The 18,394-nt window shown below is 43.4% G+C and overlaps 1 protein-coding gene across 1 annotated transcript; it reads right to left on the bottom strand.

The window, feature by feature from the left end:
• Positions 1-1,626: 1,626 nt before the first annotated feature.
• Positions 1,627-18,258, bottom strand: akap1b (A kinase (PRKA) anchor protein 1b). The gene is made up of 11 exons (XM_071914377.2): positions 18,124-18,258; positions 9,728-11,472; positions 7,252-7,376; positions 6,191-6,317; positions 5,682-5,809; positions 5,210-5,387; positions 4,393-4,543; positions 4,042-4,109; positions 3,389-3,462; positions 3,238-3,303; positions 1,627-2,652 (listed from the first exon to the last, which is right to left on the bottom strand). The coding sequence occupies exons 2-11, from the start codon at positions 11,445-11,447 to the stop codon at positions 2,590-2,592; spliced, it is 2,700 nt and encodes an 899-aa protein (XP_071770478.2). The 5' UTR covers positions 11,448-11,472; positions 18,124-18,258; the 3' UTR covers positions 1,627-2,589.
• Positions 18,259-18,394: the final 136 nt, after the last annotated feature.

Here is an 18,394-nt window from a genome sequence, read left to right as displayed (position 1 = left end):
TGCAGTAAACTTTCTATAGCTGTTAGTCCTTAGTGTCAAATACAACACTTGATACCCCTTCTTGCATTCCGTCCTTCAACTTAGTCAAAATAAAGCTGCCTTATTGCTAGGGTAACATTAGTGATTTTCATTTTAGTGTATACCCATTGAAAAAGACTTGATAAAAAATATGAAATGTATTGAGAAAATAACGTTATTTAGAATTACAGTTACGTCTTGGAAATAAACCCCTGAAGGGGATTTAGGCTGAATCTAACATTGTCATAGCAGCAGTCCAGACATGGTTAAAGTTTGACTTCAGTGCTTCAAATACATGACACTGATTAAGCATCATTATGATTCAATGTGTCTAAAATATAATTCACAACATGTATACTCCGTTTAAATGTGACAACCAAATTCAGATGCAAACTTAACAAAAAATGCAACAGTAAAAGCAATGCTTTGAAAAGCTGTCATGCTTCCTGCAGAATGACTGGTTCTCACGGCTCATCTACTCTGCAGTCTTCACCATGTCCAGGACCACCGAAGACATTCAACCCTCTGGGTATACGGGTGGCGAGGAAAGATCTGCAGGACCCTGTTTAAGTTCCTTGACCCTCATCTTTGAATGGGAATACAGAATGTAGAACAGCAGTGTGCTACTGGCCTGATAGAAATGTCTGCTTGTGTGACAGATGAGGCTATAGAAGATGGAGATGTCAACACCATAGAGGCGCTCCTGGGATGGTTTACCATGCATACTGTGGAGGATACACTCTGGATTGTATAAATGTACTAGGCCTACAATGAGATGTAGCAAGGCCAACTAAAAACTTGTGTAGCGCTCCTGCCAAGCCGGGTGTCACGGCCTGTCCAAAAGTTTTTCATGGGCTCCCTCCCCTCTTCAAGTCCTTGGACAGCCGACTGAGGCTCAAGGATAGGAAGAGCAGTGGAAGAGCACTTGCTCTTAATTACTTGCGTCCCTGCTCCAGATATGATGAATCTCAAATGTAGTGTGGTGCTAATGCTGTGTTCCAAGTCGGAAATTCCTGACTTCTTGTCAGTCGTAATTACAACTCCTGTATGTTCCAGTAGTCCAGCTGGGAAAAACCAGGGATGAAACATGGACGCCCGCGACCCCAAACCCAAATCTGTGTGAAGCCTGATGGTGAAACGGTGTACTGAATCTGCTATGGGCTGGTCTTTGGTGCCAGGCGATTTCACCACCTGTACTCTATAGAAGGTGACCTGGCACCAAAAATCAGTTCAGTACCCTAGTTTTCACCATTAGATGTCAGGCTTCTTTAATTTGCCCAGGTGTTTTGATAGATATAACTAACCCCAACCCAAAAAATAATTTAAATGTATAACTTGAGGGTATTTTGAGGATTCTAAACATGTTAAAAGCAATGCTGTGTAGTGTTTACAGTGCACGCCCGAGTTTCCAACTTGGAATTCCGCCGTTCTGTTACATTTTTCAGAGTAGGAAGTCCGACTTTCCGACATCTCTGGAACGCAGCATAGGAGCTGGAGAATAGTCAAGACGAGCCAGCGGACGGCAGAGGCCACCGGCTCGCTCCCCTCTCCTAGATGGAGGGAGGGGGCAGATGGAGGTTGGAGCAGCTCGGTCGACGGGATGGAGAGCCCAGAGAAGGAAGCCCATTACTCCATAAGGCCACGGGGTTGGATGAAGGCCAGGGGAGATGAAGCAGGCCTGGTCATGCCTCAGGTACTCCACCAGGAAACACCCTCTGTCCTCCGCTGCGCTTTGCTGCGCTAACCACCCGCCAGTCTCAACATTTTGGCCTCCCCTGATGAATCCAGATACCGGTGGGACTGAACACGCTTTTGGAAGAACCCCAAAACAAAAAAACAAAAAAAAAAACATCCGCTAAATCAACAGTGAAATGCAGCCGGCACCTGACACCGACTAAAGACCTACAGACAAGAATCTCACGTATAGCACAAGTGTCAATGAACCTCAAAACTGTATACATGGAGGACAACCGTTATGCCTACTGTCAACTGCACAGTACAAGTGTCTACATAGTCAGCTGATGGTGGTGTTCGTCTTCCATTGACCGACACGTTATTGGAGTTGAGATATATATCCACAGCATGGTGATCCACAGTCAGGCAGTGCAGAGGCCCGGAGGAAAACTTCAGGTGGGACGGAGGAAAAAAAAAAAAAAAAAAACGCAATCGGATTAACCTTTATTTTAGTTACAATATAGATTTCTTTTTAAAAATTTACAAGTACCGTTTCCTTCTTCAAGTTTGTTTTGTTGTGTAGGAACAAGGAGGGGAAAGGAAAGTTGGCTTATTCTGAAGCAGTACTTTGTTCTGGTAAATTATGCCTGCAGATAACAACTTTTAATTTCTTTTGACAAGTGGTGTAAAAAAAAAAAAAAAAAAAAGAAGAAAAGAAAAGAAAAAAAAGACAAAGAAAGCAAAAAACAATCTTCTCATATCCAGTGGATGTGTGGCCTCTCACTGCAAAGTGAAAGGTGTTTGGTGGGGCTGGGTCCCCTGGGTCCTGGACTGCCAATCAGAGGAGAATAAGGGGGTGAGAGGGGTGGGGGTGGGGACCAGAGGGAGGTCGGGGTTTCAAAATCCATCCACCCAAACCCCCAACCCCCTCTCTGCCAGCGTGCGGTTCACCAAAACCAGCTGGAAGAGGAAGAGAAAGATGAATCAGTTCGGGATTTAATTATTGATGCAACTATTAAGCACATGGCTGAACACACTCATATATACATACTAGGGTTAGACTGCCAATAGATGGGGCTCCGGTCCACCTCTGATATGATGGATATAATGCGGTTTTATTGATTACATATTTATTATAGAATTGATTAATACTAACTTGATTGTCTATGGCAAAACCTTAACCTGAATTGAGTCTGATGACACATTTTGATCAGATTCCACAAGTATGCATCAATATGTTTTACAAGTATTATTATTATTATCCTGTGTTTCAATGGAAAGTTTTAGTGTCCATTGCTGTATGTGCCGTTTCAGAGGCTTTTCAACCCCGACAGGAATAAAACATCAACATTTTTTGGAATTATTTGAAAATTGTCAAATTTGAAGATATTGAATATTGCACAAAATAGCTACTGGCGGCGTCAGTCCAAAAAACACTGATACTGGCCTTGAGTGCCCCATATCGGTCAAACCCTAAAATGATATAGTATATACAGCATTATATAGAAAATAGTTTGGAAAACCAGGTGTGTCCCAGAAACGTACCTCGTCTCCTACCATGTTCCAGAGCTGGACCAGAGGGAGGCCTGTGTTGTTATCGTAGTTTGAAACCTGTATTGAGACAGAGGAGAAATGGCCGGTCAGCGGGGGTTGACTGACTGGATCTCTAGCAGCTCGGTACTGAAGGCGGGTTTACCTGTGCGAGCAGCGCCACTCCTCTGGTCAGCTCCTCCAGCGCCGAGGTGGCCTCCGCTGAAAAGCGATCCTCTCCTGTTGAAGGACATTTATACATGTGTCAAGCACAGGGTATCTGTAGGCTTCAGAGAGCCAAATTTAATTTAAGATCAATTCAACAACCAAAACGCAGAAACAAAATCAGCCTATTTCTAATTGAAAATAAATAAGTAAATAAATAAATGGTCCTATTGCAAGGCTGGCCTGATGTTGGCACTATGGAGCGTGACCACATGTGTTCTGTCACACTTTGGGGTCCATCCCAAATATTTATCTGAAGTTATTATTATGCCCGACTTCCTGTTTGCAAGTCTTCAAAACTCTGGGTAATAGCATATATGGAGATTCCTAGATTACGTCTGTGTGTCAAGTTTCCCAAAGACTGGATCAACTTGCGGGAGAAATAGCGAAAAATAGGTTTTGCATGAAATTCATGAATGAAAAACTCTCATGGTGGAAATGAAAACCTGTATGTGCAATGGATTTTGCCTTGAGTCAAGGAATCTGACAGAATAAAGTTTTGATGCTAGGCCTTACAGTTTAGAAGTTACTGAACATAGAAAAACATAGAAAAAAATAAATAAAATAAACAGACCAATACAAACGCTGATTTACCTGGAAGTGGGGCAATGTTGTCAAGTAATACCTCAGCACCTTGGAACGGTAATGTTACAAAGTCCGACCTGGAAAATACATCAAAAACAGAGGAGCAGTCAGGTAACATACAAAAAATATTTTGCCGACATGGCTATTTGTGCTGCAACTCTGATGTCGGCCACAGGAGGCTGCAGAATTTCAAAGTCTATTTAGGTTTCCAAACTAATGGTAGCAGACAAGTGAGCTCAGAAGAGCTGGAGCAAAGTCAAATACACTCCTAGAAAATCCACCAGTTTCCACGACCTTCTGAGTGAATACCTGAGTAATACTTTAAATACCTAGAGTGAACAATAAACTTCTGAAACGCACCTTATTTGCCGTAGCGAGTCGATCTTGACTCTGTCGTAGCCACCGTAGTCCACATATCTGATCTCTACTTCATTTGTCTCTTTGTAGAAGGTGATGACCTGGGCTCTCCACCAGGCTCCTTCCACCGCTGGAGCTGCACAGATCACACCCACTATGTGTGTGTGTGTGTGTGTGTGTGTGTGAGAGAGAGAGAGAGAGAGAGAGAGAGAAAGAGAGAGATACAATACTTATTAATGTCTCACCAGTGGCTCCAACACATTTATGGGTCTTCAAGTTGACGATCTTCAAAAATCAGTGATGTTTACATGATCGTTGTCAACAGCTACGCATGGCATTGCTACTAATGCCAATCCTTTCAAATGATCCCTCAACACACACACACACACACACACACACACACGTCCTAGAGTTCAACCAATGTAGGAACGAATATTTTTAGACTGAGGCTGCCAATAGATGATATTCTGGGTCGATCTTCAATATCTTTTAAATTTGACCAGTTTCATTCCTCCAAAAATCCCCAAAATGAAATGGGTTCAGTGTTTCCCTCAGAATTGGCCTCTCAGAAAAACCTCTGACATAGCATTTAGACTGGCACTACCACACTAAAACTCTCCACTGAAATCCATACTAATAAAATTCTTTCAGGTGAGTTAGCAGCTCCTTAAAGGCAGGGTGAAGCAGGTTTCATTGCAGGTTTTACAGACCAACACCACTGAGAAGTAAAAAAAGAAGAACCTCCATCGTACTGAAGGCGGACAAAAGCGACTGGATGGTATATGTGAAGCCAATCTATCGGTGTAACCCTAGCGCTTACCCTCGGCGGGGGAAGGCAGGGCGGGGGTGCCCGGCTGGGAGTAGCAGAGGAACATCTGCTGGTCGAGGCTTCGCAGGGCGTGGTAGGTAGGGTGGGTGTGCTGCTGGACGAAGACGTGGCCGGCCGACACGATGTTCACCACAATCACTTCTACCGTCACGCCGCTGGGGAGGAGAAGCTGGGGGGAGGACAAACCGACAGCACTTTTACGTTTTCCTAATCTAGATCCACTTATCACCACTTGTAGTATTATCTTCTCTGGTAACTCAAAGAGAAATTTGAATGTGTTTTTTTCGACCAAAACATAGATTTACGATGAAGGGTTTGCCTACATTGTTGGTGAGAAGAAACTCTGACTTTAAAAGCAATTAGCGGCTTTGCTGGGCTGGCAATGTTTTTCCACATTAATCAATTCTGAAAATAAAATGTACACTTAATGGAGACACAGAGGAGCTGCATAGCCCATGCTTACCCAGGAGGTCATGGGGAGCGACGGCAACGTGAGCGGTGGAGGCGGAGGTGCATACAGGTTGGTCAGGTCCAAGTCTTTAAACTTTTTCCCAATCAACGACAGGGCTTTGTCAACTTGCTGCTGGGTGCCTGGGGGGTGATCAAACAGACATTTGGTTTCAATACTTTCTTAAAGAATGTATGCTCATTTTTTATTCATTTTATGACGACCAAATCTGATTTGTGGCTCATTGTGTGGCTATTCTATATTCTATATTAACAAATAAATCAAACTGACTTCTGGGCTACTAACATACACAAAAGTAAGAGCTGTCCTGTCAAATATCTGTAAAACTGATCGACAACTGTTAAAGCCACATATATAAAGACCCGTTGTAATCTTCACCACGAGCCATCTAGGGATCTGAACCAAGACGTTGAAAAATCCAAGAAGCCTGGAACCTCACTATCAGATTTTTGGATTTCTCAAAAAGCACTGGGAGATTTTAAGAGGTCATCCCACTGACTCACCCTCTATGTGACAGATCTGGAACTCTTGTGTGTAAGGCAGGGTGGAAATGTAGATCTTCGCACCAGAGTTCTGCTTCAGGAAACTCACATATCTCCCCTGCTTCCCGATTAACCGCCCTACCAGATGCTGCGAGGGGCGGACAGCCAGAAAAAGATAATAGCATGTCAGACAGACAGTGGACAATTTGTACACAGTGTTGTATTTCTGGTTTATTACATCTCAACAATGTTGTGAACTTAATAGTAAGAAGCAAGCCACAATTCAGACTTCTTGGAGACGTTGCCTCCCTTACAATGTTTCCCTTGGTTTGGAGAAAAATCATCCAAATTCAGTCATTTAAAAAACTTGAACTGTGACAATATACTCTAAGTAGAACTAGCAAAGTTGCTGAATCGGCCGTTTCAAGCACCATAGGGGCAGAGTCTAAACTTAGTCAAGTCAGTAATCTTTGCCTTCACTCTTTGTACTTCTCCCTGCTGGCTTTTCTCCACTTGGTGAATGATTAATTGGGCGATAGTCTAACTGGCCTGATTTGAGTAATTCCACAAATTGAGTTTGGGATTAATAAATCACAAGTCTAGGCATCCACAAGCACCAGTCACTCTTGACTGTTTATGCCACCTGCTAATCAGAATTCAGAAAGTGGACCATAGCAGCCATTTGTGTCCAAGGAGAAAAACAATCAGAACTCAACCAATGTGGGTTTTATACGATACTGAAATTTTCGGATTGAAGCTGCAATTAACCAATATTTTGTGTCGATATTCAATATCATTACATCTGACCATGTTCATGCCATTTTATATCCAGAATTCTATTCTTGTCAGGGTGGAACAGCATTTAGACCGTGGGACACTAAAACTCTCCACTGAAACCCATACAAAGGAAATTCTTCGCCAACGCTGAGGCTGGATGAGTAAAATCCTCCCACAAAATTAAATGATTTCTCTGGTCGGGGGCTAATCATGAATGGCCAATATCAGATTTAAATAAAAGGCCAATATGGACCCGATATATTGGCAAACTGACATGTCGGTCTAATCTTTGCCCACTGACTCACCTTTGGCACCTCAATCTCCCAAATGACGAGCTCAGAACCCGAGGCGGTAGCATGGTTGCTCTGGCTTTCCCCAGCACCCATAGTGCAGCCGCTGTCCACCGAGTCCATACTGTTCACATCAGAGCCTGGACATAGACACAATTATCACCATATTTACCATCGCACATCACCACATTTACAGCAGTATAAACAGCAACATAGATGCTTGGGGTCAACTGCATATCCTAAGCATTTGACAGGAAGCAACAGGGATTATGGGAAATGTGGCCTTCATTTTGAGAAACAAGCACCAACAATACCACTGGCGCGAGATAGAGGCTACCAATTGTCTCCACCGTGGTTACATTTGTTGATGGTAATTATACCAAGGTATCATGCTACATGTAGCAACTTTAAAAAGGCCCAGTGCAATTGGAATTACATTGCCCATGGAAATGTTTAACAAATGGCCTAATGCCCAAATTATTACAATTCTGTTGTGGAAATGCCATTTGAGAAACTCTTCCTCTAGTTGTCAACTGAATCAAACCATCTAGAAATTCAATCTACTTGCTGGTACAAATGGCATCATTAACATCCAGTTTTCAATGAATACTCTCATTGGTCAGTGGTATGCATAGATAATGAGGTGCCCTGTAGTCTGTTAGACGGTAGCCGGCTGAAGTAGCCAAAACCACGATGCCTGCTTTATATATTATATATTGTAAATTTTTGCCCAAGTTCCATTGATATTCCTGGATATTTATTCCCCAAGAAACAAAAATAACGGTATGCAGCGAATGGCACAATTAAAGGGAAGGATTAGGCTCACTCTGTACAGCTAATGGCTAACAACAAACAGTTAAAAACAGCTAACAACTAGCTTGTTAACTAGGTGAGCTTTAAGTGTCACCACAACAGCATTGCTTGTCCTAGCATTTGTTACCGTTAATGTTGGTTAACACCAGGCTCATGTCTGACCTTCTGATAATTGGCTTATTTCTAGAAAGAGTAGTCTGTGACGGTGTGAGATAGTGAGGAGAAAGACGACTCGCAGTTTCCCTTGGTGGCTAGTGAGAGCAACGTAGGCTGCTGTAAAATCATGACAATCCATTTATTTGCAGTTTCTCAATTCTCTCCTCATCTTGAAAATGCATAGTATTTTTCATCTGACTAATTAAGTTTAATGGACAACAGAGCTGGTCTCTGCGTGTGGGTGAGCAAGTAAGGCACAGACTGACAGGAGAGGAAGAACATGTACCTTGACTTTTTTTTTTTTTTTTAAACATGGAATTTGACATGTAGCAAGTATTTAGTGATTTTCAAAGTAAGCATACTTTCCAAAAAATAATTTACTTTAGCACCAATTGTACTGTGAATGTTAAATGCCTCACTTTGGACATGATGGCCAATAATAAATGAATGGTGTTAAGCAAGTGGAAAGGGCCACGCCCCCTCAAACTACATAGAATTGGCTGGGCATAGATAAAGAGGCACTAAAACTGTTATAACAAATTAAATGAACCATCAAAACTGGAAGAAAAAAAAAATGACACTCCCTGCATTAGCAAGTTATTCCTGACTTAATTGAAATCATTGCGCTGGGTCTTTAAACAATTCCTAATAGGCTTGAGGAAGTTTAGACATGAGGTTCTGCAACAAGTACAACCATCCTCACCAATCTCCTACAAATCCTTCAATTCAAACAGGGTAGAATGGAATTACTAAAATGCCTCTAATCACCCCATTCAAATTTCTATATGGCTCTGTAGACGGTTCACATAAGTGATGTACAATAATCTTTGCCAGTCATAAACCCAATTTAAATGAGTTTCACCAATGTAACAGAGTCAGGAGAGGAATCAGGATAGGAGATACACAAGGCGAGGGGATTCATAAAATAGACATAAAATTTGGCAAAGAATGCACTTTCAATGGCAGACAATTTCTCTTCTCACAAGACTTTGAGCGCAACTTGTTTTCTTTACAGAGGAAGTGAGCCAAGTTAGCCAGACAGCTCAAGTTTTTGGCACTGCTGATTCATGATGGACTTCACTATGATGAAGACTGAGATTTTGTTTTCAGTTGTGAATCTACAGGTCATTGAATAAAAAACAATACCACAACTACCTTTGGGATAACTAAAAGGTCCTGGGTTCGAATCTGGCCCAGGACCTTTGTCGCATGTCATCCCCCTCTCTCTCCCAGCCTTTCCTGTCTCTCTCTACTTTGAACTACCTAATAAAAAGGCAAAAATGCCAAAAAAAGAATCTAAAAAACAAACAACACAAAAACAACAACTGTATGCTAAAGCTCTAGCATGTGCATCAGACAGAGATACATAGATGATTTTGGTGCCAATCCTCTTGTCACATTTAAGAAGACCAATGGGCCAAACTCCAAAAAGTCAAAGTAGCCCTTTAACAGCAACATGGTCAGCAATCTCACTTCTAACACCACTAAACACAGATTAGACACAATCGGATTCATCTCTCACCTCCAGACTGATCCGTCTCCGCCTCGCTCGTCCCATGAGCACCGTTCCTCAGGAGGCCCATTCCATTGAGCCTCTTTATCTCACACACGGCATCTACTGTGTTTTCTCCAGCTAAGGTCAAGACTGTTGCCTCTGTGGAGGTCTCAGCCAACGGCTGAGGCAGTGTAGCCTCTCCTGCTGACATTTCTGTAACCTGTATCAGATCCATTTGACTGTCAGGGATGCTGTTCTGGAGGTCCTCACTGCTGACGCCGTCCTCAGAGTGGCACGTGCTGCAGGCGGAGTCCTCGGCCAGCGCTGCCCCCTCATCGGCTTTCAGTGTGACCAGGTTTGGCAGTGGAGCACCTTGCGCTGCTTGGTGTGATGTTGTCGGCCAATGGCCTATCTGTGCATTCTTCATCTCATTTTCCCTGTGACTAACCTCAATGGGCTCCCACACTGAGACTGAAGAGCATCCATTAGGCATCCCTTGCTCTTCCTTCTCTGCTAATTTTGCCTCTATAAATTCACAGCCTATCTGGGAGGGACCTGTCACAAGGAGGTGGTGCTGCTGCGCTGCTGTCATTGGCTCTTGCTGCGAGCACGGCCTGCCGTTGGCCAGTGGTGTGCCACTACTGCAGCCAGGTTGGCTGTTGTCTGTGTCCTGGCAGCCGGTGACACCAAGGACCTCCTGGGTGGCTGCCGAGATGACCTCAGTGATCAGTCCGGCTGCTAGGAGCTCCAGATCCTGCTCCTCACCACTGGTACTGCTTACGAGGACGTCCTCTGAGGCCGCTGCTGTGGTAGTGGAGTCTTGCACTGGGGTCAGGGCTATGGGGGTCGGGGCTAGGGTCGGGACTGGGGCCGGAGAGGTAGGTGTGCTGGTCAGCACGTGGTGGAACAAACCTTGCGTGGGCGTCTCTAGAGAGTCTGCCTCTAGTGTGATCGCGCTCTGGGCTTTGGCTGGGGTGACTGGACAAACAACTATCTCATCTTTGGTAGTGATGGCGGTGTGGAGATCCTTCACTGGCTGTGCTACACAGGGCACTGCCACCTCTTGCGTCGCAACCTCCCCCTCTGGCTCGGGCCTCTCGGCATTGGCAAGATCTGCAACTGTCAGGGAGGCACCGGTGACTTGGGTGAACTGGGCAGACTGGCAGGGCAAGATGGCTGCTTCTACTATGGATTCTGGAGCAGAGGTTGGATCCTTGACCATGTGTTTCTCAGGCTCCGTTACCAAGCTGGGTGCCGGGCTTCTCTCTGGGTCCTTGTGGTCTTTCGCCGATACCTGGAGGGCAGGGCTCTCTTCTATGCTGGGTGGTAGTAGAGTTGAGTCCGAAGCCTTATGGATTTCCTCTGTTCTGACTCTGCCAGGGTGAGGAGCTGCTACTTCAGAGCTCTGGTCCTGCGAAGGTGAGGTTTTCGTATCTGGGAGGTGGACCTGGGCAATTACTTCTTGTTCTGTCGATCTCTGCTCTTTGACCTTTGGAGGTCTGTCTCTGCTGGCTTGTTGGTGGGTGGGGGTTCCCGTGTCATTTGTTGGGGATATAGTGCCTTTCTCAACTAGACCATTGCTACCCTCTGTTGGGGAGGTTAAGAGGCCCACCGCGGTTGGAGCCCCCTCCGGGCTGTCATGGCTGGTGATTCGCTCTTTCTTCCGTGCGATGTACCACCACCAGCCTATCAGCGCCAGCACTCCAGGCAGCGTGTAGGGAACAATAGAGCGAAACCTCAGCGGCATTTCCTCAGGACTCTAGCAGCTACACCTGGGAGAGCAGTAACAAAAGAAACACACAGGTTAGCATAGCTTGAAGGACATTTCACATTTAACACAGCTGATAGCAAGATTGGGCAAACTGGCTTTCTGGTCAGCCAGTTTATTGCAGTTTGATAAAAGTTTGAAAAAAGTACACATGTTCCTCAATTCTTAAGTTATTGAATCACAGCCACCCTTGCATGGTTACACGCTTGACTGACAAATTCAGATGAAACCATGGTTGCTTTACAAAATCAACAAAAAATGCTAAGTAGTGATGATTTGGAGAGCAGAATCATAATTCATATTCTGCTCTGTCCCAAGACCTACAGAAAACAAGACTGGACACTTTACTGTCGAACTACCAAGATATGTGACAAATCGGGGTTCAAATGTGAATGGGTATATGCAGAACCTAATATCTGTGCACTTCTCAGTATAGTACATCAAAGCATAATCCATTTGTTTAAAGTCAAATAAACTTAATGATTGGCAAGAAAAATAGCTGAATAGCTACCATTTTTTATATAAAAGGAACCAGGGGAAATGCTTTAAGTCTTTTGTGTGGTATTACCCTTTAACGTCATCTGTTTAACATGATAATTAGGATTCAACCAATATGCAGTGCGTTTACATAGACACCCAGCCAGGGAGTCAGCAACAAGATCCATCAGACCTATTCACACATCTTTCACAACAAATGGTACAGGGGAACTGAGTGCTGGGGGAAGACTAGCCACTTTAAAAATACTACAGTAAATAGACCCTTTGAACCGCTTAACTAGAGTCTTTGGTGAAATTAAAAATGTCTGTAGCACACATTTATCCCCTGTGTGACCCACTGTGTCACAATTGCAACCATTTGAACCAGTGTGGCCCACTCTATAGGACACAATTCATTTGAAATGGCTGCAGTTTAGACATTTACCATGGCTAAAATAGTAAAAGGAGGAGGTGGGGGGGTGGGAGGGCCTATAATCTACTTGGGAGCTACCTAGCGCCATCAAGAGACACATGAAGACACTTGCTTGTCAGTGTCCCATACTGAAAAATGTTCAGGGATTTGTTACCATCATCCTTGATCAAGTTTAAAAAGTCGAAATAGTCAAGTTAAGGCCAGGCGGTGCACAGACAACAGCTCATCTCTCACACTTGACAGATTTAAGTCGGGGTAAAACTGAACACTACTGTTAAATAAATTAGTGTGTATGGCAACTCCAGTTTGATGGTGTTCATTGTAACCCTTTTTATTTGAAACCTTTTACACCTTTTCCAGCCATTCCCTAGCAACAGAGCTCTGAACTCTGCCATAAATACACAGCATACTGCAACTGACAACCAATTAAATATTCTCTGGACTTAACTAGAAAGCCAAACACTTTCAAGTCAAAGTCAAATACAGAACCGAAGAGATAAAGCACACAGGGAAAATAAAACCATCCAAGGTCAAATGCAGGCTGGGTCTAAGGTGTGTGACATTTTAATTGTTTACGCCCTTTGTGAATTTGCTTGTGTTTGGGGAATCAGCCCTATCCAGCGATGATGAAATGGCCCTCTACACTTTCTGCAGGAGGCCTATCAGCTGGTTTAGCCTCCAGGCTGTGCGCTGAGCATGCCTGGTTCCTGGTGTGCCCGATTGGCTGGAGAGGACTCCCTCTCCATGTTAAAAAAAGGACGTCCAGACATGCCTTTCCTTAACGGACCTGGCCGCCCCTGCCTCCAGAAGGAAGGAATGCATCACACGGGCGACTCCGTCACGTCCTGCACGACTGCCAGTCAGGGCTTTTGTTGGCAGCTGGCCTCGGGCTCATATATATACGGAGTGTGTAGGAGTGTGAGCGCCAATGAACCTGGACTTTTGACCTCTACGGCTGCTGGCCCTCCCACCTGCTCTGTACAGTCAACTGCAGTCAGCCTGCAGGCCAGAAACACACCGCTATGCCCTGGGATGGACCATTTGAACAGAATGGTCCATCTAGGGCTTATTATATTATTATTATTATTATTATTATTATATTGCGATTAAAATTTTTTTTTCCCCAGATTAATTGTTCAGCTCTAATGTGAAACAAGTTGGAAAATACATTCTCTTCACAGGAATACATCTGATATTCCAGTGAAGTGAACCCATTTGGAAAATTCATATTCCTGACTTCCTCAGACAATTTCTCAAATTGCACTGTAGCTGCGAGCAGACACTCCACTGTAGCCGTCTGGAATACACATCTCAAAGCTCCATGATTTTCCAGGAATTCCATGACCAGTGGGAATCCTGATCCAAGTAAAACATACACATTTAGATACTTTAGACACATGAATGGACCTATTTTGTGGCCCTATCCTTGAATTATGCATGGCTGCAATGACTCATTCCCCATCAGGTGGGAAAGACTACACCACGCACACATCATGGTGCCCTCCATCAACTTCCTTTTAAATTCCACACTAGAGAGTATATACAATGTGCAAGTGATTCAATGAGAGATGCTGTTTTGTCAGGCTTAACCTACGCACCTAAAGGGCTCAAGATCAACGACAGAAGCCAGGAACCCATTTAAAAAAGGAAAAATCCAGTATGGCAGCAGAAAAACATTTGACTTTTTGTTTTGGGCTGCTGGTCAGACTACATAAGCAATTTTAAGACATAACTTTGGGCTCTGGTAACTTGTGATGGGCATTAGTCATTATTTTTGACATTTTATAGACTAATTGATTCATGAAAAAAATTATTGATAGATTTATCAATAATGAAAATAATCATTAGTTGCAGCCCTAGCAGGTGCGCTTCCCCTTGTAGCCCTTTGGCTTTGGCTGGGCGATCTGCTATAATTAAAACATGAGGAAAGCCATGACGGACATGGGATAGCGGCACTCCAAAAATCAAAAAAACAGCAAGCCCTGGTGTCAGTTTACCATTTTACCATTACATTTTGGCTTCATTAGGCTAACGCGTTTTGGCATTAAGCCTTCATCACAGCACCATTCCAATAATGGTACCAGCCTTCTCTTTTTATACTGCAATAGTGATTGTCAACAGGTGTGTGGGGGCAGTTCACAAGTGAATATATCTGCAGAGTTACAAACTTACAATTCATAAGATCTGATCCCGTCTGACATAGCAACAGGCTTAATTCTAATTAGCACAGTATTGGGTCTACAAAACATCATGATACAAAAAAAAGGAAGAAAAAAAAGGTGTGTGTGTGTGTGTGTGTGTGTGGGGGGGGATAAAATCCTGTCTGCCACAACAATAACATAATTTAGTAAATCACATACTGGCATGTTACACCATTCCAGAGAGCATACATGATACCAATGAAGAATTGAAGACAGGACAAGTCGAATATTCTCATAATAATGGCCTATAAAAAAAGTCATCATTCAGCTGGTAACACAGATTATGCAATAGCTAAACACTACCTTGATGTAAAACACCCCCCCCCCCAATTTATGATGGGTTTTTTTTTTTAAATAAAAAAAATGTAATCTGCTAATTCTATACAGGAAATAGCATTGAAAAACAGGTAGCGCAACATATTTCTATGAAAAATTTATAATAATTATTCTGGCTGGTAAACATTATTCTTGGCAGATACATTTTTTTGTTTACCAGCCAGTGGCAGGTGAGCCAAAAAGTGACAGTGACAGAGGCTTCCTGGCAGTGAAGTGGATAACAGGGATAACAGAGGGGTCAATCAGCTAGCATTAGTCACATACTACCCACATACTAGTCGCATACTAATAAAGGATCAAAATCCATTTGGAATTCAACCATCAAGACCATTGGGTCATTCATAAATGACTGGATTTGGTTATGTAGATCAGTGGGGTCTAAAAGAATAGTTTAATTTCACTATAATTTCAATATAATTTAACTATTGTAATCCTAGATTTCACTCTCACCACTATTATCTCCCCATGTACAGTGCAGACAGTTCTACAATTCAATATTAAATCAACAACTAAAATCTTCCCATAAGGGTCTCTGGGACTATATCGTATCTAATGGAGTCGGTGGTCTAATGTGGGTCTTTTTTGGGGTATGAGACATGAAAATGATTGAGAAGCGCTGATGTAGATGCATTCACGCCCATATGAAATAGTTGCCGACACAGCCTAAGTTGAATTTACAACATTCACCTTGAACAAGGTTAGAATACAAGTGGACTGGCTGCTCTACAAGCAGCCAAACAGATCTAGAGCCTCTCCTTTCATGCCAGACGTGTGTGCGTTGGTGCTGAAAGTCAAGAATCAGGTTGTGACCTTGTGGCGGGTTAGATAACGGAGGGGTCAGGCTCTATTTACATGTTACAAACCATACAACACGCTGAGCACAGGCAGTCTAAGCAGCTTATTACACAAGGAATACGGAGAAACACTGGCGCACCGTCCACATAGGAGCAGACAAGCATTCTCCACCCCAGTCTATTAACGCTGTCGCTTGCTGGATAGCTACTAGCCCTGTACAGTACGTTCAATGACGACAAACGCGATTCAAAAAATCTGGCACTTTAATGCTATCTTGCTTAAACGTACATAACTTGCAGAGCGAAATGAAAAAGATCCACTGGTAAACTCGGCATATAGATGACCCTCTAGCAGCACTTCAATTCAAGAAAATATCAACTTTTAGGAGTGGTTCACACTGCCCGCTACCATCCGTGGCGGCACGTTATGTTTTGGTAGTAAGGTTAACGTAGAGATAACAGGCGCACCAATTCTAAAGGTGACATTTTATTCAAATAAATGCTAACGTTACATGATGTGCTGCATGTATGCCGAATTGTAGAATGGCTCCAATTAATTAAAAAAAAATATTGGGGCACATTTTATGAGCTGCTAAGGAAAGCAAAAGTACACTGTCTGGTTTTGAATGGTAAACAGGCGAAGCGTTGTCGCTATACAAGATTGATCGAAACCTATCGGGGCTAACTTACACTGCTACGGTCAGATTACACGACGAAGACTAATATATTCCAATAGTGAGAAAAAACAGCCAAACGAAAATATAATTGTAGCCATTTACCGTGTCATTGTGACAATTTGCACTGGACTGCCTAGCGAGCTGTCCAATGTACCAGAGGGCCATAACGCCAACTTTCATCGACGTCTTAATGCTAGTATTAAAGCTACGTGCTAAGAATATCTACAATGGGCTATGTGTGGCTCACAAACAATAATCCCGCAGCCAATAAGGTTATCTCAAGCCGTTTGTGCAGCTCAATTCGGGCTATAAGACCCGTCGTGTATGACTGCTCCATTACAAAATAAGAGACAGCATGACCGGTGTACGAAACTAGCTAGCTGTGACCTAGCGCGAGAGATCACTACACAAAAACTGCATGCAGAAGTCTGGCAGTTTAATGTTGCGTTGTTTATCAGCAAACGTACACAAATCATAATAAGACTCAAGACCTTTTCTGAATTCACAGGAGACACCCTTCAACTCGGCGTGCATCTAACACACTAAGCAGCACTTATTTCAAGTAAGTTTCAACTTTTAGAACTGGTCCCTCTGTTTCCCCTCGTCTGAAATAAAAAAAGATATGAAAAACTGAAACTTTATTGAAATATATGCTGCTTGCTGGATTACTTATATGCCGAATTTACCTCAAGACCCTAGGAATTCATGAAAGAATTTAAGTCGCGTTCCAAAGGTATACAAGTTAGCCGATAGGCAAGGAAGCATATCATTTACAGATATTTGAATGGGATTTGGCGTTAGGATCTCTTGTATAGAATCCCGTATCAGGCTAGCTGTGACCTACACTATAGGGAATACAGCATGGCTGCTAGGCCGCAGTGCAGGAATCAGTCTATGAACCTAGCCGGCTAGCCCAACACCTTGGCTTCAATGATAAATAAAACGTCTAAGAAAATAAGAGCGAAATGCATCTGCATGCAGCTGATCGCACGTTTCCATCCGCTACATTATTTGTGATTCGAAGCCCATGCCATGGCCGTAGGTTACCTAAATCATTTAAGCCTCTCGTTTAAGGCCATCTTAGAGTTTCAATTCACCAAGTGACGTTCATTAGGCCACACTACATAAGCACTGAATCACACGGCTTTAAAACGGAGCAAAAGTGCACCGGAGAGCTTGTGCCCAAATGTCGCAGAGCTAAAGGACATTTTCAGTCCAAGTGTAATTCTGCTCTGCAACCTGGGCCTCAGACCTTCACATTAGCTTGCTAGCTGGCATGACGAGGACAGCTCGCTGCTTTCTACCTGACAACCTAAAGACATTTGTCACCATTCAGGCCAGACCCTAAAACCCTTGCTAATAAGTGTGTAGAGACCACAGGAGTGAAGCAATTAGCAGAGTAATTTACCAATTCACTGTTGTACAATGGGGGTAGCTGCTAGCTAGCTAGAATAGCTTGACTGGCGATGTGTGTTAGTGCAAGATGTATAGGCTAGTAGTCCAATGACATGGGATTGCTGCACTCAAGCGGTGATATTAAACTATAACCAGCTTCGGGAGACAGGTGAAAATGTCTCTGAATGGTCTTTAGTATGAGTGTCTTGCAGCCCTGTGAGTGGATATGAACTAAGTCACGCTGTCTTAAGATGATGCAGATAGTAGCTACGGGTTAGCATGGTCTCTCCCCCTGTTGCCAAATCCACACTTTCCCCTTCATTTTAGCGTAACGTTACTTACAGGATGTTAGGATCCTCAGCGCCGCCACGGTGAGAGGAACACTGCTATAATGTTATAATGTTATAATGTCAGCTTTTCCAGCGTGTCCCCTACGGAAAGTCTCTCTCTCCTCCCCACGTGTTCACCGACCAGCACCAGACTCTAAAAACAGACTCAACAGCTGATCAAACCTCGCGATACCAAGACGTCAGGATCATTCAAGTCAACCGTAATCTCGCGGGAACTACTATGAGGATGCAGTAAAGGTTTAGGATGTGAGGAAATAACTAGC

The sequence above is a fragment of the Centroberyx gerrardi genome, chromosome 6 (genome assembly GCF_048128805.1).
Source record: "Centroberyx gerrardi isolate f3 chromosome 6, fCenGer3.hap1.cur.20231027, whole genome shotgun sequence".
Lineage (NCBI taxonomy): Eukaryota > Metazoa > Chordata > Actinopteri > Beryciformes > Berycidae > Centroberyx > Centroberyx gerrardi.
This window is presented reverse-complemented; position numbering and strand designations above follow the sequence as displayed.